The 24,086-nt window shown below is 37.2% G+C and overlaps 1 protein-coding gene across 1 annotated transcript in view; it reads right to left on the reverse strand.

The window, feature by feature from the left end:
* DNAJC12 (DnaJ heat shock protein family (Hsp40) member C12) overlaps positions 1–22,503 on the reverse strand; it is a 40,389-nt gene extending 17,886 nt beyond the window's left edge. Inside the window, exons 1-3 of the mRNA XM_074232367.1 lie at positions 22,264–22,503; positions 16,957–17,035; positions 4,904–5,043 (exon numbers count right to left, since the gene is read on the reverse strand). Coding sequence (XP_074088468.1) covers positions 4,904–5,043; positions 16,957–17,035; positions 22,264–22,341 — 297 coding nt within the window. The 5' untranslated portion in view covers positions 22,342–22,503. The remainder of the gene's footprint in view (positions 1–4,903; positions 5,044–16,956; positions 17,036–22,263) is intronic.
* Between the last annotated feature and the right edge of the window lie 1,583 nt (positions 22,504–24,086).

The raw sequence follows: 24,086 nt of genomic DNA on the forward strand, positions 1-24,086 counted from the left end.
ACCATTGGAGTTTATTGAATAGGAGGCTGATTTGTGTAGGGAGTCACTGCAATTTCCTGAATATGGGGATGACGTGCAAGCACCTTCTTGGAAGCATTCTGCCTATGATGTCTTTTGTGCTATATATTTATAGACTCCTGGCTCATGAAGATAGATTTTTTTAAATTGGAAAATGATAATAAAATCTTGAGGATCATAGACTTAGAGCCAGAAGGGACCTTAAAAGGCTTTGGGTTCAATTTCCATATTTGTCAGGTTATTGAGCTAAGAAGACCCAGAAAAGGGACATGATTCACTCAAGGTCTTATAGAAAAAAAGAGCCAGAATTGAGATTCAAACCCAAGTCTTCCTGATGCCAAGTCCAGGATTCTATGCCTACTGATACAGTTCTAGAATATCTTGCTTTTGAGACTATATAAATAAACAAATATCTAAAGAGCTGTATATATAAAATTGAATTAACTAAAGGAAATCCCATTTTTATTGATTTTATTATGAAATATGGAGTATGTTCCTCTCAAAATAATATTAAACCCAAAATTGGGATAAAAACAATTTTAAGTATAATAAGACCTTTAAGAATAAATTCTTTAAATTAAAAGGATATAATTAAAATAAAATAATTAATTAATATTATATGAAAAATTAAAAGCAAACTAACTGCTATAATTCTTATATTAAGCAAAATATATTAGAGGTATAAAGGAAAACAACACTTAAAACTTATATTAACAGTCCCTAGGCTTCTATCCAATCTCCTTCCCTCCAGTGGTATTTGAGGCATTGGCTAAGCAGTCAAGGGCTAAGCAGGTTTTCAACCTAAGAGTTCATTTCTACGGACTCTGGAGAAATCTGTCCCTCAGCAATCACTGACAGCCACATACAATTCTCAGAATCATTTCTCTGTTGTTCAACAACTAAATAACTGCCCTCTGGACTTTGTCTGACACTAGCCTTATGGACTTGGCCCAAGGTCATAATTCCTATCAAAGGATGAGTCTTGTAGTAAAAATAAGGGAAGAGTGGATTCAGCGCCAGAACTGTGACCAGAATATATTGTTTGTGTCCTAGAAAAGGCCTGCATAGAGACAGTTTGGAGGAATCTTGAGCTGTCACCCCACCAGGACTGACTCCTATGTGTAAACTTAGAGGGACATGCTGAAGGATAAGAATCCTGGGACATATTTTTGGTCAGCTCTTCCTACAATAATAGACTTCAAGGTATTGTTAGATATCCATACTTCCCTTCTGGTCTAAATGCTTATTTGTAGGACACGAGGCGCAATGGGACAGCTCGGATAAGGTTCTTATTCAAACCAAAAATTTCTACTCAAACTCCAATGATTCTTACTTACACCTAAGACAGAATAAGAACTCTTGTGTTTGATATTTAAAAGCCTCAACAGCCAGTCCTATCTCCCCAGTCTTCCTATTCATTACTCCTCTGCACTAGCTAAATCGCTGTCATAGTAGTCTGATGGCCATTAATGCTATTTCCCATAGAGGGTGGGACTGAAGATGGTGGAGACTGGGAGAATCAATTGTTAAATTTTCACCATGAGAGCAGATCCAAGAGACTACTGTATACAGTAAAAGCCATAATGTTTTAAGAATGATCTTGAGAGGCAGCTAGGTGGTGCAGTGAATGGAGCATTGGCCCTGGAGTCAGGACCTGAATTCAAATGTGACTCAAATACTTAATAATTACCTAGCTGTGTGGCCTTAGTCAAGTTACCTAACCCCTTTGCCTTGCAAAAATTAAAAAAAAATGACCTTGAGCGGGGTGGTTAGGTAGTGTAGTGGATAGAGCACCAGCCCTGGAGTCAGGAGACTGTGAGTTCAAATCCAGCCTCAGATGCTTAATACTCACTGTGTGACCTTGGGCAAGTCACATAACCCTATATCCTTGCAAAAAAGCAAACAAAAAAATTAAAAATAAGAATCACTGAGCAAACAAGTCATTTTGACTACTGTAAATAACCAAATTAACTATAAAGACCATATGAAGAAAGATGCTATCTGTAACCAGAAAACTGATAAATAAAAGTACATATAGAATAATTTTAGATAGCTATAGATCAAAGCAATCACCAGTCATGATATATATTTAGATAGAGAGAGAGATAGATAGATGATAGATAGATAGATGATAGATAGATAAATTTGTGTTTAATAGTAGCCATCTTGCGGGGTGAGGGAGGAGAGAAGGAATAAGAAAAAAATCTATTTGCAGTTGCCTGTGCAATCATCTTTCATAAATTAAAAATAAAATAAATAAATGTGGGAAAAATTCATTGTGAGCATTTACACCTTGGAAATAAGCAAATACTTCAAACCAGGGTTTGATTTATTAAACTTAAGAAAGTGACAATAATGCAGATTAAACTACACTTTTGTATAGCATATCTCTATCTTTGTTCTGAAAGTCTAATTGTTAAATATTTACCAATAGTTCCCAGAGCATTTCCCATCTACTCCATTACTCTGTAAGCACCTTGAGAACAAAGATATATTTTCTCTTTTTCATATCCACAGAGTCTAAAGGCACACAGTAGACACTTAATAAATGCTTGTTAATTGACAACTGAATGCTTCCATCTTCTTTCCCTGGAATCTTCTCTTTCAATACCTCCACCTCTTGGAATCTCTGATTTCCTTCAGAAATAAACACAAGTAATACATAAAGAAGGTATTTTCTGGTCCAGCCAGAGTAGTGCCTTCCCGTAGAAGGTGACCTTGGTATGTGTCTTATATATACTTCTATAAATGTATGTTGTCTCCCCCAATAGACCCTTAACAACTGTGTTTCTCTACCCTTGTCATTATTCTGCAAGAAATGATAAAGGGGATGGGGAGGGCCATGAACAGATGTAGCTATACGAACAGATACAGAATGACATAAACAGAACAAGCAAAGTAACATTGTAAAAGCAAACAACTTTCAGAGACTACAGAAAAACAGTGAGGCACATTACCCACCTCCTAATAGAGAGGTGATTAACTAAATATGCGGAATTAGACACGCATTTTTGTTTTGCTTGATTTTGCATATTTGTTACAAGGATTATATGTGGTTTGTTTCCAGTTCAAGTGTGAGAAGGGGAAAGAAGAGGGGGAAATATTTTTTTAATTTTTCTGTTTAAAAATAAACCCTCAAGGCAGCTAGGTGGTGTAGTGGATAGAGCACCAGCCTGAACTCAGGAGGGCCTGAGTTCAAAATGCAGCCTCAGAAACTTAATTACCTAGTTATAAAACCTTGGGCAGGTCACTTAACCCCACTGCCTTGTCAAAAATAAAGAATAAACCCTCAGAAACAAAAACAAAAAAACAAACAAACAAAATAAAATCTTCTCAAGGCTAAACTGCTAAGTACTATGAACAGAACCAGGAGAACACTGCTCACAGTAATAGAAACATTTGTGATGATCACTTATAATAGACTTGGGTCTTCTCAGCAATACAGTGATCAAAGATAATTCTAAAAGACTTGTAATTGAAAATGCCATCTATATCTAGAGAAAGAACATGAAGTCTGAATGCATATCAAAGCATATTATTTTCACTTTTTAGAATTTATTTTTTATTTTTTCCTTTCTCGTAATTTTTCCCTTTTGTTCTGATTTTTCCTTCACAACATGACTAATATGGCAATGTGTTTAACATGATGTGCATGTATAACCTATATCAGATTGTTTGCTGTCTTGGGGAAGGGGGAAGGGAAAGGAAGAAGGGAAAAAATTTTACAAAAATTAATGTTGGGGGAAGCTAGGTGGTGCAGTGGATAGAGCACTGGCCTTGGAGTCAGGAGTACCTGAGTTCAAATCTGGCCTCAGACACTTAATGATTACCTAGCCGTGTGGCCTTGGTCACTTAACCCCATCGCCTTGAAAAATCTAAAAAATCTAAAACAAACAAAATTAATGTTGAAAACTATATGGAAAAAATAAAATATATTAAGATTTTTTTAAAAGAATATATCCTCAAGAACAGGAACTGTGCTGTCTTATAATTTATCATAGGACCTAGAATATAAAAAGCACTTAATAAATACTAATTGACTGATTGATTGATTGAAACCCAGTTGAGGTTAAGTGAAAACCAGTTGTCAAAAATGAGTGGCTAGCAAAGCATAGGTTACAAACAATTAGCACACAGCTATAATTATTGAAGGCAAAAATTGAAATTGAATTAAGAAAGCTTTCAGCTATTTTGCATTCTTCATCTGGGAAGTCTTGCAAAATCAGGATAGATTCTTGACCAAAGCTCCTAGACCAGTTCCCCCCCCCAAAAAAAAAACAGATGCCTTTGGCAAGTTATGCAACATATTCAGGAATAGACAAGATTCCAGTCTTTTCTAAATCTGAATCCATTCCAGGCCACCAAACCTAGCTCCTAGCCAACATCTTCATACAAATTGTTCTTGAATGTGCCACCTATAGTGTGAACAAGACAATATGGTGACTATTGCTGACATAATAATAATAATAAAATAAGCTCGATTCTAGTGATGGTCAGTTCTACCATGGGCTCTGTGTGATCTTGGGTAGGATTCAAGGACTCAGTTTCCTCAGGTGGAAAAATAGGAAGTTGAATGAGATGACCCCCTGATTGGTAGAGTCAATAGGAGTGGGGAGATACATTTATTGAATCAACCAAGGTAATCCCAAAAATCTCAAGTGAGTCTACAGGCAAAGCCAAGATTTGAACCTTACATCCTGAGTCCAAATCCAACAATACAATGATACAGTAGATGATGCACAGAGGTACTTTTACAATGAGTTCTATTTCTTCCATATTAGATTATTGGATTTCTCCACCATTGGCCTTTAAAGGAAGACAAGTATCTGCTCTACAATGCTGCTTAGTATCATATGCCACATGACCATCAAAGAGAGAAACCTACCGTTTTGACTGAGTTACTCAGAGCTTCCCACTGATGGAAAGGGATAGGAATTCTGCTTCTCCGCCAATAGTCATAGCGATCCCGACTCTCCTCATTGGTCAGGATGTCCTTGGCCTTCTGAAGTCTCTGGAAATTCTCCACTAGTGGGGTGAAAAAGGCAAATGAAAAATATTTTCTAATGGGAAGTTATTTTAAATTTCTAAAATGTATTACCATTGCATATGACCAAAAAAAAAAACTGCTTGCATGTAGACAACCCACTAACCTCCTCATTTATGGGTAGGATTATGTGATTCTCCACATTCTCTTTTGTTCTAGGTAGCATGAAGGGAATAGTTGGGAGAGGAGGGAAATATATATATATGAATCATGTAAGAATTCAATTAAATTCATCAGTGACCTACTAAATAGACAAAAACCAAAGTGGTACCTGTTTTTCAAAGACCTTATATTCTTCTAGGAGGACATAACAAATACATAGATTAGCAAATATAAGATAAATTAAGAAGAGACAACCAAGAATTGAGGGAAAGTGAATCTGGAAAAGTTTTAAAAAGGAGGGTTAGATACCCAAAGTTAGACTAGGGAAGGAATCAGGAAAAAAGACTTTATTACTTGACAAATATCATCTCATTAAGAGATAGGTACAATTAGTATGCCAGTTTTACAAATGAGAAAACTGAGGCAAACAGAGATTAAGTTGCCGAGAATCAAATATCTAATAAGCATCTAAAGCTAGATTTGATCTCAGATCTGGTAGATGCAATATTCTTATCTCTGTGTCATTAAGCTGCCTAGGAACTGACATGTCAAGTTTGAAGAATGATCAATCACTGAACAAGCTCTTATTAAATAAACTATTAAGGGACTAGACTCCCCATGCCCAGGACTAAAACCAGTCCACCTGCTTGGGTCCAGACTTAGGAGACCCCCTGCTTGGGTCCAGACTTAGGAGACCCTCTGGAGGAGAGGAGGAGGGCCTCAGCTGTGTTACTTTTACATACATTTATGGGTGAGTCTCATCCCGGACACTGAAGTGGTACCTCCATGAGGACATGGAGGACCCCTTCTCTGAGTATTCCCAAAGCTAATATCTTCTCCAAGACATAGCAAAGCACTTTAGGGCATCATTTCTTAACCTTGCTTGGGTCTTGTATCCCTCTATCAGTCTGGTAAAGCCTCTGTACCCTTTCTCAGAATAATGTTTGTTGCCTGTATTCATAATTGAATTTCAATTTCAGGTATATGTTAGTGAAAATAAAACTGGAATTTTTTTCTTCATTCAAATTCATGGGCTTCTGAAAATAAATCCCCCAGATTGAGGGTATGTTCACCAGGCTGTTGTTTCCCTCCTACCACAGGCCTAGAAGTTACAGAGGTTTTTTAGTCTTACAAGTTATGAGTCAACCTCACAGAGTGAAAGATGGAGACATTATCTTTTGGGTTTTCCAGCAGGAGAGCTTGAACCTCTATTAATGCTGATCACTGAGCAACACTGATAAACAAAGATCAAAGGACAGATTATCTTTACTGGAAAGCAGTTCTCCCCTTTCTCTCCCTTCCCCTCCCTCCCCACTGTAAAAGATAAAAACCAATTTCATTTGATGTATGGCTTTCAATATATGAAGTATCAAATGAATCACATAAGATAAACATATTCCCATTTGCAGAAAATGGGTTTCTGTTAATCAATTGCGGGAATAAATCATGTGGAAGAGTCTTAAAAGGGATAATAAAACCAAAGCTTTCAACCTTTTTTCTGCTGCAGGACTAGCTAGGCTTCATAGTATGGTCTGCCTATTTTACCATGCAAGTCTCTGTTACAGCCTCATTTCTGCCATGTTAAAAATCATTAGAAAGTTCAGTTTGTTTGTTTGGGGGACTTTTCTTTCTTTCTTTCTTTCTTTTTTTTTTTAGGTTTTTGCAAGGCAAATGGGGTTAAGTAGCTTGCCCAAGGCCACACAGCTAGGTAATTGTTAAGTGTCTGAGGCCGGATTTGAACTCAGGTACTCCTGACTCCTGGGCCAGTGCTCTATCCACTGCACCACCTAGCCATCCCAGGGATTATTTTTTTTTTCAGGCAATCCAGGTTAAGTAATTTGCCCAAGGTCACCCAACTAGTAAGTGTCTGAGACCAGGTTTGAACTTAGCTCTTCCTGATTTCAAGACCTGTGCTCCATCCATTGTGACACCCTAGCTTAAATTTTCAAGGGAAAGAGACTGCTTGTATTCAGCAATCCACAATCTATGAGTGCAAAGCAGAGCATACAAGAACATAACAAATTGTAGCCAACTGTGGTGCCCAGCCTTGGTAAACACTGTGCCATACAAACAGATCACTTCTATTCAAGGCTGTACAAAGATCTGAGTAGTCCATTGATGAACATCAAGGACATATTTAGGGCTAAAAGACACAGGTTATCTCATCCAGAGGTTATCTCATCCAAAGGCCCAAAAGGACTGCCTGGGGAGATAAGGTCACTTGTCTAAGACCATTCAGAGTCTAAGTATCAGAGGCAAAACTCAAACTTAGATGCCTTTTTTCCATTATATCAAGGTTATAAACTATTTTCAAGCTTGGGTTAATAATAATTGTTTTGCTTTAATCCATAAAGTTGCCAAGAAAACTCCAAATGAAAAGTCAGACATGACTGAAATGACTAAACAGCAAAATCCATAAAGATATTATATAGGTTAATGCATGTAATTGTTATTCTAATATGATTTGAAAAACAAATTTATAAAACTGGCACTGAATCAAGCTTGGAGAAGCTATGAAAAGGTAGGTAAAGCTGTAAATTGGCATGCTGGATACAAATGTGGAATTACCTAAGGAAGATGACTAAGCTATTTGTACTTGCTGACTCAGCAATGACTGGGCAGAAACTTCAAAGAAATCAAAGAGAAAAACAAATATCTAATCAATACCCAAAAATGGATTACTACATTGTTTGTGGTGGCAAAGACCTAGAAATGAAGTGTGTTCATCAGTTGGACTAATGAGTAAATAAAGCAATGAAAATACCCTGAGACTCGATATGAGATCAATATTTTTGGATAAAGTCAACATGGAAATTTATTTTGCTTCACTACATCTTTGCCCATAAGAGTTTTATTTTCTTTTTTTTTTCTAGGTTTTTTTTTTTTGCAAGGCAAATGGGGTTAAGTGGCTTGCCCAAGGCCACACAGCTAGGTAATTATTAAGTGTCTGAGACCAGATTTGAACCCAGGTACTCCTGACTCAAAGGCCGGTGCCTTATCCACTACGCCACCTAGCCACCCCAAGAGTTTTATTTTCCTTGTGATTTTTCCCCTTAGTGGGGAAAGGGGATAGGAGGAAGAGAAAATTTATTTATTAAATTTTAAATTCAATTATTTTTTAAGACACGGGATATGAATATAACTTTGGGGGTTTTTTTTGAGTTGGGTAAGAAGAGGATAGTAGATGAGATTGTCCTCAGGAAATTACAAAACTCCTTTTAGGACTCTAGGCATCTCATAGAATCCATTTCTGCCCTCTTGATGCTGCCATTCCACATTTCAAAGGAGACCATAGTCAGAAGGAACTAGGTTGCTGTACATAGTTCTTTATTCCTTGGGACCATATCCACCCCCCACCCCATTTCTCTGGAGTAGCCTATCCCTTTCATTTTTCTACTCCCATTCTGAGAACTGTAATCAAACCAATGCTACCATTGCTTCTAGAAATGACATGTTAGCACTTTGTTATGGCTCCACTTGCCATCTCTAACTTCCCAGATCAAAACTGCCTTCCTTGGTCATCGATCATGCAATCAATCAATCAATAAACATGCATCAAGTGCCTTCTATGTACCGGTACTGTGCTAAGTAATAGGGATACAAAAAAAGGGGAAAAGGCAGTCCCTGCCCTCAAAGAGTTTATGATCTAATTCCCCTATATGATTTCTTCTCCCATCAGAATGTAAGTTCCTTGAGGGTAGGACCTATCTGGTTTTCTTGTAGTTGTGTGAAACACTCCACTGAATGCTTAATAAATGGCTTTTCTTTCATTCATTCATGGTAACAAAGTCCGATCATTTTAATGCCCCCATTCTACCACTGTTACTCTGTTGTTGTTTGTCCTTTATTCTCGCAGAAGACCACATCATTAGGGAGGTGACGCCAGGACAAGCGCATGACCTGGATTTGAGTGAGAGGAGTCTGTGCTAAGTAACCAGCCTCACTTTCTCCTGCAGAATCATCTGGGTCCAGTGACCAGATATGAATCAGGACTGAAGATGGCCCTGGAAAGGAGGCAAACAGGCTGAAGTGACTTGCCCAAGATCATACAGCTAGCAAGTGGCAAGTGCCTGAGGTCACATTTGAACTCCCATCCTTCTGACTCCAAGGCTAGTGCTCTATCCACTGCACCACAATATTACAAAGGGTAGTGGAGAGGCACAAGGTGAGTACCTTAAGATGCAACACAGAACCAATAAAGAAATTTAAAAAAAACAGAAACAATGGATGGCATCAATGAAATGGATGATAGGAAAAGATAAGTTGCTTGAAAGACAAGGGCAGGCTATGGAACCTTCAAACCTCTGGAACCTTCCAAAATGTTAGAGAGAAAATCAAGTTTCTAGATCCCCTGGGGAGAATTTATGGAAGATTCCAGAAAAATCACATAGGATGGGAAGAACTGTCATCTACATTACTGGAGGAACCTTCCAAATAGATGAAATCATGAATCTATTTGAGTATGATTGTAATGGAAAATATTGTTGGATAAGAAATAACAGAAATACAGGAATCAGAGAAACATGGGGAAATGAAGAGTAAAATGAGCAAACCCAAAAGTCAATATATGAAATTACTACCACAATGAAATTAAAAAGATCACTAAAAGGAAATACAAACCCAGGGATTCCTTGAGTAGGCATATGCTCCAAGGAGGTCATTGATAAAAAGAAAGTCAAAATATATATCAAAATATTTTAGCAGCATTTTTTTTAATGTGGGGATGATGTTTATCCTTCATACTTGAAGAGGACCCTGACTTCAGGCAGGTGATGCCATGACATGTGAATTAGATTTGAGTGACAGGTGCTATGTTAAGTCATCAATCTCACTTTCCCCTCCAAAGTCATCTGAGTCCAAGTCCATACAAATCAGGATGGCTGGAGGTGGCCCTGGGTGCAAAGTAATCAGGGTTAAGTAACTTACCCAAGGTCACCTAGCTAGTTAGTGCCTGAGGAGAGCTTTGAACTCAGATCCTCCTGTATTCAGGGTCAGCACTTTACCCACTGTGCCATCTAACTGCCCTTTTTAGGTGATGGTAAAGAACTGAAAACAAAGTCAATGCCCACCAATTGGGGAATGGCTGAACTAATTGTGATACGTTGTTGTAAAATTACTTTGCTATAAGAAACAACAAATAAGATTGACTATAGAAGAACAAATGAGGGCTTAGGTGAACTGATTCAAAGTGAAGTAAACAGAGTTAAGAAAATAATATGCACAATGAATTCACTGATGGAAAGAGGGAGGGAGAGGGAAGGGCGGGGAGCACCACAAAACAGTGGAAAATCATGCTATGAAATTCAAAGAATAGGTTTGACACCAAAGAAAAGATATAAGAACACTTTACCACCTCCCTCCTTTGTGCAATTGAGAGGTCTATGGGCATGAGATATTGCATGTATTTTCACAATTTTTCAATATATATTAATCAGTTTTGCTGATTTTTTCTCTTTTATTTTCTTTAAAAATATTTCTTAGGGGCAGCTAGGTGGCTAGGTGGATAGAGCACTGGGCCTGGAGTCAGGAGTACCTAAGTTCAAATCCAGCCTCAGACACTTAATAATTACCTAGGTGTGTGGCCTTGGGTAAATCACTTAACCCCATTGCCTTGCAAAAAAACCCAAAAAATAAATAGATACATAGATACATAGATACATAGATACATAGATGAAAATATCATTTCTTAGGAGCAGCTAGGTGGCTCAGTGGATAGAACACCAGCCCTGGAGTCAGCAGGACCTGAATTCAAATCAGACCTCAGACACTCAATAATGACCTAGCTGTGTGGCCTTGGGCAAGCCACTAAACCCCATTTGCCTTACAAAAACTCAAAAAAAAAAAAAGGTACACTGTACCAAAGGGAACCTCATGACAGTTTAAGGAGATATTTTTGTACTGTTTCATTGTACGACCATAATAAATACCAATTCCTAAAAACTAATTAAATTTCCTGGCTAATTGATATCAACTGATAATCAATGAAGAAGCACTTTGTTAGAGACTTGGGAGCCATAGCATTAGAAAGATACCCTAGTCCTTCAGGGTCCACTAGAATCCTGATTGGGGGGAAAAAAAGCCCACCAACTTATACATGTCCATGCCAAGGAGGTTTGGTAGGGGGAGCCCAAAGACTGGCCACCAGAATTGCAATAGGGGCATTTTCTAATCTGTTTCATTATGATTGTAGGGAGGCTTCTCCTGGTGTTCCCTACACCAATGAAATCCTAAGTCCAGGCAATAGGGAGACAAAGCCAGATGGGATCAGAGAAAATTAGAAAATGGAAGGCAAGAGTTAGAAAATGAAAAACTGATAAAAATAGTTATAACCCTGAAATTTACTTATCGGTGAACTTATTATTTGGTCCTGGTAGAATGCAAGTTCCTCAAGGGCAGGACATGCCTCACTTTTATATTGTGTCCTATATGCTTATTACAATGCTTGGCCCCTAGTAAGCACATAATAAAAACTAGCTGTTTAGAGTAAACCCCCCAGGTGTTCCCAGGGACTATCTGAGCCCAATCTGGGGTGGAGCATTCCGCCACAGTCAGACTCACTGTAATTTCTTTCTAATAAAATGATGCCATTTTGATCTTCTTCAATCGTGAAGGACAAGAACCAACCAAATACCTATTGATTTATTAAAGCTATTCCATCTCTTTAAACCTTCTCTTTATCTGCAAAATACAAATCATTATACTCCTACTTTACAAGGTTATTACAGGGAAAACATTTTGTCAACTTTAAATTGTCACTGACATTTATGAGAGTTACTAATTTTGAAAGACGAACAGTGACTTTTGGTTGGATTTTTTTTTTAATCACTTGTTTCTATGTTGGCCTGTTAATGTATATGAGATGTGAAAAGGACCTCTACTGTTTCCCAAGCTGGTCACTTCAACAGCAACAAAATCAACTCAAAATTCAAATTCACTCATTCTGCGGCCAAATCAATGCCAGATCTGAATGATTAACATTCATTACAGATAGGTGCGGGATTTCAGAATTGGAATAAATGAACTGCCCTTGATTTGTTGTTATTGTTCTTTTGGGGGGTTTTGAGAGATGGATGATGAAGGATGCAGAAATATTGCATTTGCTCTCAGATTTGATTTCTCATTTGGTTGATTTTACTTACAGTTTTTCATAGAATTGCAAAATATGAGCATTAGGGAGCAGCTGGGTGGTACAGTGGATAGAGTACTGGCCCTGGAGTCAGGAGGACCTGAGTTCAAATCCAACCACAGACTCTTAATAATTACCTAACTGTGTGACCTTGGGCAAGTCACTTAACCCCATTCCCTAGCAAAAAAAAATTTAGCATTAGCTGGGATCTTAACACTAAAGAAATCCCGGCTTTTCTATCTTATAAATGAAGTTACAATGGATAGGAGAGGAGAGAAAGAGAGTGAAGGATATATCCAGAAATTATTGATATAAAAATATGAATATTATATAAATTATATACATATGTATATATACTTTATATATGTGTATACATACACAGAATAGAGGACTAGTTAAATAAAATACCTCTCTGTGGAGAAATTTTAAAAAGCATTTAAAAATGCAATGCTTTTCTGGCCTAGTTTGATTAAATTAATATACTAGAAGACCTAGAATATAAAAATACTATGAAATATCAAACCATAGATACCGGAAATAATGTGATAAAATTTTTCACTTCCAAATAAAATTATAAGATCTACTTATAATAATTTGTATTGAAACTAAATTTATACTGATAGGATAAATTACAATAAAAAAATATTTAGTCTTTAAAAATTTTGTACTAAGTGATATAATTGATATACTAGCCTTTCTGGGGTAAATAAAATGATTACTCTGAATGAGGTAATGATAACAGCACTGGATTTGAAGTCAGAGGACCTTGATTCAAATCTCTCTTTCTATGACTTTGGGTAAATCTTTCACGTCTAGCAAATGAGGATCTTGGGCAAGATGATCTCTGAGGTCCCTTTTAGTTCTAATTCCTAGGAAACCAACATTTGATACTTAATAGTGTGATTTTGAGCAAGTCCCTTAACCCCACTGCCTTGCAAAAAACAAAACAAAACAAAAAAACAAACAAATAAAATCTGGTACTGTTAATTCCTAGGAAGCCTACCTGGGCAAGCCCTTTTGCTTCTCTGACCTCAGTTATTCCTCTGTATGATAAAGAGTTTCTAAAGCCCCTGTGAAAGCCAAGGTCACAACCCCTCCAAAATATCAGAGTCTGTTCTTTGATAAGTTCTGTTTCCATTAATGGACTGAGTCACCTGTTTAATTTAGTACTACAAGAGAAGCTGTGAATATGAATAAGCTCTCCCTTGAATCAATATTTATTCAATTCAGGTTCTATTGAACAAGGAATATTGTGTAAGGCCTGTCTCCATGACAACCTGAAATGACAAGGATCAGAGAAAATTTGTGACATACTCTGATGTTCTGCAGAACCACACAGATAGTACCATAGGTCAAGCTTCATTGAAAAAAAAATCTGCTTTGTTTTGTTTTGAACGTCCTTCTCAAATATTTATATTTTCACTGTCATTTCTATTCAAGAACATTATCCTAACTATGTTTCTTAACTCTTCTGTCAGAAAGTAAATAGACTACTTCCCAGTAGTATTTGACTCACATTTCCTAATGGAATCCCCCCACCCACCCAAATATCACAAAGTAAAGAAGCTTATCTCAGTGAGTAGCCATTCCATCTGCCATTGTGATTTCTGGATCTCCTGAGACCAGACCTGAATAACAACAAATTGAATTTTGGAACCACACATGCTGTTCTGACTGGTGAGTTAGACTGTGAAAATACAAATGATCCACCATATCTTGCTGACTCCAGACCCAAGATCATGCTTCGTATCAAATTTGATCAGCCATCTCGCCTTGCCATCTACCCTGCTGTCACTCCTTCATCTTCTACTTCTTGCTCTGTAATCAATAACCCAACCAATATTAACATTGCTTTGGGAAAGAAATTATCTGTTGAATTTTCTAGAAAAACAGCATATTACATTGGAAAGAACTCAAGTTCTTCATTCAGAACATCTAAGTTCAACTCATACCTCTGATACTTACCAGTTGTGTGATCTTGGGCAAGTCACTTTGACAACCTGGGCAGTAGGGCTACCTTATTTTTTAAGTGAAGGAGTTGGTCTAGATAAGGCCCCTTCCATCTCAGAATCTATTTTCCTAAGATTCCTCTGACTCCACTGCCTATCTCTGACTTCCCTGGCTTTCTTTCCCTTCTCTATCTTGGGTCCTCCCACTGGAACATAAACTCTTTGAAGGCAGGGTCCTGTTTTTGTGTGTTTATCTCCAGAATTTAAGCTAGATCTTGGAACATCAGGGATAAGAATTGAAACTTTGATTTCACTGAGATAAAGAATTGCTGAATGAGGAAATTCCCTCCACCAATGTATATATTATAGAGGAGACTCGAACCCACATCTGCCTGGTTTTAAGGCCAAACTGTTTCTATTATTCTTTATTTCCTCCATTACGATTTAATATTAATAAACAATAGACTTTGGTAGACAATAGCTGAGTGACTCAGTATCAAGAAACAGGAAGACCTGAGTTCAAATCTGACCTCTGTAACCCTGGGCAAATCATTTAACTTCTGTTTGCCTTAATCCATTGGAGAAGGAAATAGCAAAAAGCTCCAGGATCTTTGCCAAGGAAAACCACATGGACAATATTTGCATGATATGGTACACAGTGTCACAAAGAGTCAGACATGAAAATAGACAGAATTGGCAGACAGTAAATGATTAATAAATGTTTTCATTTATTTTAAGTACAATGTGGTGGATACAAGGGGAAGGAGCCTGACCCCAGTAGCTAAAGTACCACTTAGGAGCTCATGTTTAAAATAAAGAAGCTATATCTCTTGACAGAGAGAGGATAGACTCAAGACACAGAAAAAGACTCCTATTTTCAACCCCAATGTCTGAATTTGTTTTGTTTGCGCATGTTTGTCACAAGGGTTTAGTTTTTCTTTTTTTCTTTTTCTTTTTTTCTTTCTTTCCCTTTCTTGGTCCAATAGAGGAATGAGAGAGGGGACAAAGGAAGGACAACAAAAAGAAAACAAAAGAATCATTGAAGCATCTCACAAGGAAATCCAACTCTGAGTGGTTATAGTAACCAATGTTCTCCTAAAGAACAGATAATGAAACATATCTATCCCTTCTTGGCAGTCCATAGGAGAACACTGTGTACCTTCACTGCATTAGTTGGTTTTTCCTCTTTTGTCAAGGTAGGGTTCAACATAGAAAAGGGAAAGGATCCAAAAATGACTCATATAAAAGCAAAATACATCAATAAAACATACTAGAAATTCTAAAGCTTTTGGTAGAACCTACCAATGTCAACTTACTTCACATGGAAAGAATTATATGAACTGATGCTGAGTGAAGGGAGAGAAACAAGACAACATTGTGAGTTGATCAACTATGATGGAGGCAGCTTTTCTCAGCAGTTCAGAGATATAAGATAACCTTGGGAGACCTGTTTTAGACAATGCCATCCACATCCAGAGGAAAACAAAACAAAACAAAGCAAAAAATTACCACAGAATCTAAATAAATATCAATTTAAAAAGAAAAAATTCCGCTTACTTCATAATCTCCAAAAAAAAAACCCATTTCTCTTTTCTTCTTCTTCTAAATAGACCTACTCATCCTCAAATTCCAGAAACTGTGATACATAAAAAATCATTTCTTTTTCCATTGTATTACTAGTTTTGTTTAAATACTAGTATAGTAATAGTGGCCTTTTTCTGCTATTTTTTATTTCAATTGAATATTGAAAACTGTAGGCTAGTCTTGGTACCTTACTACCATTTGTAGGAATGACCATTCTCCAAAGAACATCTTCCTGTGGCATATATTAAGAATCTACTGTAAGTCAGTGCCTGGCAGTAGGACCCTTGGCAAATCATTTCACCTCTGTCTACCTCCATCTCTGCAACTGAAAAATAGGGGGAAAAAACGCACCCATCTCTCAGGCATAATCTTTATAAAGATCATATTATAAAGCACTTTGCACAGGATCTGGCCCAGAATAGGCGCTCAATACATATTTGTTTACTTTCTTCCTTTCTGGCACAGTGACTGGTATATGGGGATAAGAAATGAACCTGAGATTTCATTGGTATAGATAATCCCAGATAAGAGGAGGAGAGGGAAGGGGAGGGGAGGGGAAGGGAAGACCCTGACTGACTACTAATTGAAAGGACCAAACATGGCCCAGAAATCTCTTCACTAAAGGGATGAGAAACTATGGGCATAGAACACTGAATACAGTATAAGTCTCAGGTAATATGTTATTTTGTGAAATGGCTTTTTCTTTTGCTCTTGTTAAAAAATTCTTTGATCTAAGGCATTGCTCTCTTGGAAGGAGAAAGAAAAGGGATGTATTTAAAAGTAAAGGCAATTGAGGCAGCTAGGTGGCGCAGTGGATGGAGCACTGGTCCTGGAGTCAGGAGTACCTGAGTTCAAATCTGACCTCAGACACTTAACAATTACCTAGGTGTGTGGCCTTGGGCAAGCCACTTAACCCCATTTGCCTTGAAAAAATCTAAAAGAAAGAAAAAAGTGGAGGCAATGTACAAATGGAGAATAGCAATATAATTTAAAAACTATTTTTTGCTAAAAAGAAAAATGGTTACATTTTTATTTTTTAAATGAATAAAAATTAAAAATAATATATATAATAACTAATTGATTGATTGATTGGATGAATTAAATAAATAAATAAATAAAATAAAATTTGTTACCTGCATGGGGGTCTTCAGGATTCTTATCAGGATGACATTCAAGAGCTCTGATCTTAAACTCTGCCAGGATTTGCTCAACCTGAAAGAAAATTGATACTTCAATAAACAAGTACGGTTAGTGATGGCTAGCCCTTATATATCAACTTCTTCAGCTCTTCACTAAGACAAGACATGCTCTTAGGAGGTAGAATGTATGAGGGAAATACTGTACCTGGAGCCAGGAGGGACCTAGATTCTCCATATCCTGCCTCTGAAGTCATTTATGCTTCCTGTTCTTTATTTTTCTAATTCATAAAATGGTGGACAGAGTTAAAAGAACTTCCCCCAGAGGCCTCAGAGGCCAACTCGTCCACCTCACACCTAAGCAAGAATCTCCCCTTCTGTTGGCATAACCTTCAAGGGGTTATTCCGCCTCTGATTTCCAGAAGTCATTGCCTTCCCAGGCAACCCACTCAGTTTGGGGATAGCTTGACTTGATGAGAAGTTTTTCCTTTAGGCCAAGATTCAATGTGTCTCTGTGTCTCTTCTGGCCATTACACCGGACACTATGCTTTGCAACAAAGTAGAATAGGCCTCATCCTTCTGCCCCAGGACAACACCCCCTCCCCAAGTTCTTCAAGTCAGTTCTCATTTTCAAGTTTGCTCTTTTTCCAGACTCCAGTTCATCTAACCCTCAAGTGGCCTGAACTCAAGGCCTTCCCCATGCTGGTTGGTCACCTCTAAAAGCTCACCTGCCCACACATGTCCTTCCTAAAAGGTGGTGTCTAAGCTCGAACAGAACATACAATATGTGGTTGCTGATAATAACATCTATGGTACCTTCCTTAGAAAGTTATTGGGGTAATCACACAAGAACATATATGTTAAATGAAATCATCAGCCCATTTCATTTTTTCTCAGGAAAAAACTTCCTTTTAGTGGACAAAGATCAGAAAGCTATCTATTACTATATGACTATTCAAATAATTTCCCTTTATGGCAGTTTAGCTAAATGGTAAATTTACTTTTTATTTATTTCACATATATTTGTAATATTACTATATATTTATTTATTTATTTATCTGTACCTATTGCACCCCAACCCACTACCAATCAGTAAAATATAAGCTTCTTGAAGGCAGGGACTTTCTGGTGTTTGTTCATTGCAATGATCAATGGGAGGCTTACACAGCCATATGCCCAGTCATCATAGAAATAGATACAGAAGCAGGGGTCATAGTTTTCTGACTCAACAGACCCAACTCAAATTTATTTTACTTGAATAGAAATATTAGTTATAAGGAAAAAGAGGGATTAACAATGAAGCAAAAAAAAAAAATCTAAGAGAAAAAGAAAGCTATCAAAGGATAAATATTTCAAAATAACAGTAGAGAGGAGAAGAAAGTTCAGAAGGGGAATCACACAAGTAGGGCACTGTTGGCCCTATATTAAATTTAACAGATATGTTTAAAAACAAGCTGAAATGTAATTGAATTGTAATTTCATATATAACCCACTTTTTCTGACTTTTTTATGAAAAATTCCAATTTGTTGCACATTTTCTAATTCCTGATTTTTAGAAATTTAATAAAAATAATTTCATAATTAATTAACTTAATTTAAATTTTAAAATTAATTTATAATGATTAAATAATATTAGTTAATTGAGAAGACTTTAAAATTAATAATTAAATTGAAATTTTTAAATTTGATTTAAAAATTTAATAAATTAAATTAAATGCATGGGAGATTTCTAACTCAACACAGAAAACAAGTTTGGAAAGCAAAATTGTGAGAAAGGGTAAATCTAGGGGCAGTTAGGTGGCATAGTGGATAAAGCACCGGCCCTGGAGTCAGGAGTACCTGGGTTCAAATCCGGTCTCAGACACTTAATAATTACCTAGCTGTGTGGTTGGGCAAGCCACTTAACCTAACCCCATTTGCCTTGCAAAAAAAAAAAACCCTAAAAAAAAGAGTAGATCTAGGTTACTTAACTCTAAAGAAAAATTTCTTAGATGAATGAAATAAGACTTATTACTCAAAGGCTCAGGAATAAGCCAATGAGTGATATTCTGTTTTTTTTCCTTTTTTTTTTCTTCTTCAAGGCAATGGGGTTAAAGTGGTTTGCCCAAGTCCACACAGCTAGGTAATTATTAAGTGCCTGAGGCCGGATTTGAACCCAGGTACTCCTGACTCCAGGGCCGGTGCTCTATCCACTGGGCCACCTAGCTGCGCCCCCCTCCATATTTGGGGTTTTTCTTTTAGTCACCAGGAACTCTGGGTGACTAACACATTGCAGGTTCCCTAGTAGGTATTTAGTAAATAACTGTTCAGTTGTTTATAATGTACAATTGGTTCATTACCAATCTGGGGTTATACATTTATGTTAAAGAAATATATATAAAATAAAGGTCATGGGTCACAATTGAATAACTCCTTATGTTTTTGCAAAATGCTTTACAGATCAAAACAAGCTAGGGGATAGAAATGATGGGAGCCCCATTTTACAGAGATTTTACAGCCTAAGAAAGGTCATGGGGGAAGGGAAGGAAGGAGGGGCAGCTAGGTGACACAATGGATAGAGCATTGGTCCTGGAATCAGGAGGATCTGAGTTCAAATGTGACCTCTGTTACTTAATAAAAGGTCTTTGGGCTTTTTTGGAGGTGGGGTCAGAACCTTAACTTTCTTGGTTCCAGGTCTAAATTCTATCTACTAGACTTGGGCTGCCTAAATGAACTTGAGCATGTTCTTTCTATCAACAAAATGGAATCATTTTAATGAAATTGTTAAACACTATATTTAAAAAGAATAGTTGTGGGCTGTTGTTGGATTGGATATTTTGGGTCTGTTTTGGGGTGTTTGGAGGATGGGAGGGAGAAAGGACCCAGTTCTGTGATTTCCTTGGTATAGTGAACTCCTAAGAAAGAAACTAGCCTGGGCAGCTAGGTGGTGCAGTGGATAAAGCACTGGCCCTGGAGTCAGGAGTACATGGGTTCAAATCCGGTCTCAGACACTTAATAATGACCTAGCTGTGTGGCCTTGGGCAAGGCACTTAACACCATTTGCCTTGCAAAAAACTAAAAAGAAAGAAAGAAACTAGCCTGCTGTGCAACTGATGGTCTTAGGCTGATTGGAGGCTTTGAGAGATTGGTTGACTGGAGTAAATGAAAACAGATCTTCCTGACTCTGAGGCCAGCTCACTCTAACCCAATACCCTTCTCAAAAGAAAATTATGTTAATAAAAGAAATATTTATATGCTGAATAAAAATTAGGAGAACAACAGGTATGAAGACTAAGTGAAACTGTTGGGCGGCTAGGTGGTGCAGTGGATAAAGTACCGGCCCTGGAGTCAGGAGTACCTGGGTTCAAATCCAGTCTCAGACACTTAATAATTACCTAGCTGTGTGGCCTTGGGCAAGCCACCTAACCCCATTTGCCTTGCAAAAACCTAAAAAAAAAAAAACTGTTCAAGGCTCAAGGGGAAAATAATTCACCAGTTTTCTTCCTTCTATGTAGATTAAAAAAGTTAAGATATCTTTAATTGTTGTTGTTTGTCCTTCATTCTCAAAAAGGGCCACGACAACAGAACAGTGATGCCATAACATGCAAATGAATTTAACTAAGAGAGGGCCATGCAAAGTCACCAGACTCAAACTTTCCTCCTGAGCCATCTGGATTCAGTGGCAAGAGCAGATTGACTGTAGATGGCTCTGGGTGTAATGGGAGACCTGGAGTAAAGACCAACAGTTTAGAGCTGGAAATCACCTTAGAGTTGAAATTGTTCAATCCCTCCATTTTGTACATAGGGAAATCAAGGATCAGAGGTCATTTAGGCCAAACCCCATATTTTATAGATGAACAAGCTATGGCCAAAGAGGTAAGTCAGATAGAAAGTTCTGAGCCAAACATTCCTTCCATCCAAGAAACTAAGCTGCCTCCTTCCAGTTGCAGACCAACTGAACCCTTACTAGGATTTTTGCCAATGACTTGTTTGGGAAGTTTGGGAAATCATTAATTTTGCAAAAGAATTTCTGTTAATACTCAAAATCCTAACATTAAAATAGGGAGATAGCTAGGAAGTAGGGGATAGTCAAGAAGACCCAGGTTTATGTCCCATTTCTAATATATTTGATGTGATCCTAGGTAAATCATTGAAGTTTTTAATGCCCTCGATCCCCCTGAGACTATTAGTAACAGAGAAATTGGAGCTCTGCTTTGATAGAGGGAGTTACCTCAAAGGGAGTATAGCAATGAAAGTACAGATCCTGTCCTGTTCTACCCCAATATTTTTTAATCAATCTTATGTGTGTGTGTGTGTGTGTGTGTGTGTGTGTGTATTGCTTCAAATTTATTTCAAGTATATTCAAATATATTTCAAATATATTGTCATCAAAAAGTATTTATCAATCATATCAGGCACTGAACTAAACACTGGATTACAGACAAAAAAAAAAAGTCCCTGCTCTCAAGTAGCTTCTATTCTAATGGGAGAGACAACCCTCATGTAAATAACTCTGTATATACAAGATATAGGCAGAACCAATTGAAGTAATCTCAGAAGGAACAAGAAACTGGGGAGACCTAAAAACTGCACCTTTAAAACAGCATCTTTAAAAACATATTTAAATTGTGCATAAAAATCAAAGTACTAGAAAAATATAAATTCTATAATACAACCTAATGTTAGTAACCTGTGGTTTAGGTTTCCATTTGTCTATTGAATTAGAAGATTTCTGAAGACAATAGCCTTTTGGGAATTTATTCTTTAATTTAGGTGTATCTACATCTAATCTTTTGTTTTTAATCTAATCTTTTGTTTTTAAATCATCTTCATTTCTAAAGCCCACTAATAGTTAAAAACAATTTTTTACTATTATTATTGACTATTATTATATTATGACTATTACTTTGTTATTATGTATTATATTATATTAATATTTGCTATTATATTATATTTCATATATTCATATTATTATATTTCTATTTTATACTATTATTTTAACTATAAATAGTTAAAAACTCCAAGGCATCTTAACATAGAGGCACCTTAATGCACAGGAGTTTATATGCTGATATATGTGTGATTCTAGAAGCTCTTATAATATTAAACAGGACATTTAAATAAAGAAATCAAAATATTTTGAAAGTCTCTTCTTTCTGCAACTACTTCAGGCTATTCCAACCATGCAAATGTATTACAAAATTAAAAGAACTTTGGATTGTTCCCTTAAAGACTCTTGGGGATCCTGGACCCTAGAGGGAGAAGGGATGTTAGACATGAACTTCAACTCTCCAAGGAGAAAATTACTAATGTTAATTCTCTTACCGTAGAGAGCTCATCGCATCCCAGGAACTCATAGTAATCTTCAACGTCCTCCATCCTACAGTTCAATATTGCATCCATTCTGCAATATCAGGACTCCCTCCACCAGCCAACAAACAAGAACCACACAATCTGGGATATGTAGGAAGCTTTCCTCCAGTTTCTGTTGCCTAGCTCCAAAGAGCAGCCACCAGTTTGAAGGTGCTCAGGAGTTAATGATCACAGTTGTCATAAGAGATTCTTGGCAGCTCTCCCTTTCATTGGCTGTTTGCATAAGAAAAGGAAATGGGTCCCTGATGGCAGCCAGGGATCTTTGGGATTTGTAGTTTTTGAGGAAGGGATTTTTTTATCCATTTCTGTCAGAGGCCCCTTTGGCAATCTGGAGAAGCTTATAGATCTTGTCTTAAAATGTTTTTAAATGAATCAAATAAGACAAATAGGCTTACCAAGGATATAGTTATATTGAAATATAGCAATCAGAGTGTTTTTTAAAAGTTCGTCAACCTCATGTTAAGTATCCTTGAATTTTAAAAGTGAATAAGGCTTAGGGGCAGCTAAGGTGGCACAGTGGATAGAGCACTGGCCCTGGAGTCAGAAGTACCTGAGTTCAGATCTGATCTCAGACACTTAATAATGACCTAGCTGTGTGGCCTTGGGCAAGCCACTTAAAACCCTTGCAAAAAAAAAAAAGTGAATAAGACTTACATCAGCTAATCCAATATCTTTATGAGGGTTAAGGGAAGGAAGGGAGGGAAGTAAAATTAAAGGGCAAAAAAGTTGAAGTGCCTCAAGCCAGCATTATATATGTGAGAAGTGGTAGGGACAGGATTTGAACTTGGATCCTTTTCACTAAGCCTGACACTTTATAGCTTTGCTTTTTATTATTACCTCTTTTTTGGCTCCAACCTGTGGGTTTCATTAGTTTCAAGAATTTACATTGAGATAGTTCAGGTGTTCCAAGTGTGAGGTCACTCCCAACCCCAGAGATCCAATCACCAGAAGCATCATTGGTTGAGTATTAGAAACCTAAAAGATCCTAAGCTTCCCCACCAACTAAGCATGGGTTTACCTCAAGACTTAGGTCTCCTTTCCCCCCAATTTTACATCACCCCCCTATCCTTAGGTGATTTACAAGGCTTTCATGTGTTTCAATATTATTTCTATTCATTCTCCTAAAATCTGGTCCTATTTCCCCAGCTGGTGATGGTTGTTGGCACCTTGATGCTCCATCTGGATCTAAAGCTCAGCATATCCAAAAGATTCATTATCTATCTGCCTCTCCTCCAAATTTAACTGTTTCTGTTAAGAATATCACCATCTCAGAGGCAGATAAGTGGCACAGTGAATAGAGTATCAGCCCTGGATTTATGAGGACCTGAGTTCAAATACAGCCTCAGACACCTGGTACTAGCTGTATGACCTTGGACAAGTCACTTAGCCCCATTACCCCATTTTAAAAAAAGAAGAATAACACCACCACCATTAGGAAGGTTCAAATTTTTAGTCATCCTTAACTCTTCTCTTAACCGCCAAAGTTCAGTCAATCTTATTGACTATGCCTGCAAAAAGACCTTTCATACCTCCTCTCTACTAATAGTCAGTAAGCTATCACCCTAGTACAGGCCCTTATCACCTCTCTCCTCTAATGCTGAAAAAGCTTAATTAGTCTTCCTTTTTCTAGTCTTTCCCTCTCCAATCTATAATCCAATAATCCAAACTATCTTCCAAAGGCACAGATCTTATTATGTCTCTCCTCTGCTCAAGAAACTTCAGTAGCTCCCTGGGACCTCTGAGATAAAATGCAAAGTCCTTAGTATAGTATTTAA

Source organism: Macrotis lagotis, chromosome 4 (assembly GCF_037893015.1).
Source record: "Macrotis lagotis isolate mMagLag1 chromosome 4, bilby.v1.9.chrom.fasta, whole genome shotgun sequence".
In the NCBI taxonomy this organism is placed as follows: Eukaryota; Metazoa; Chordata; class Mammalia; order Peramelemorphia; family Peramelidae; genus Macrotis; species Macrotis lagotis.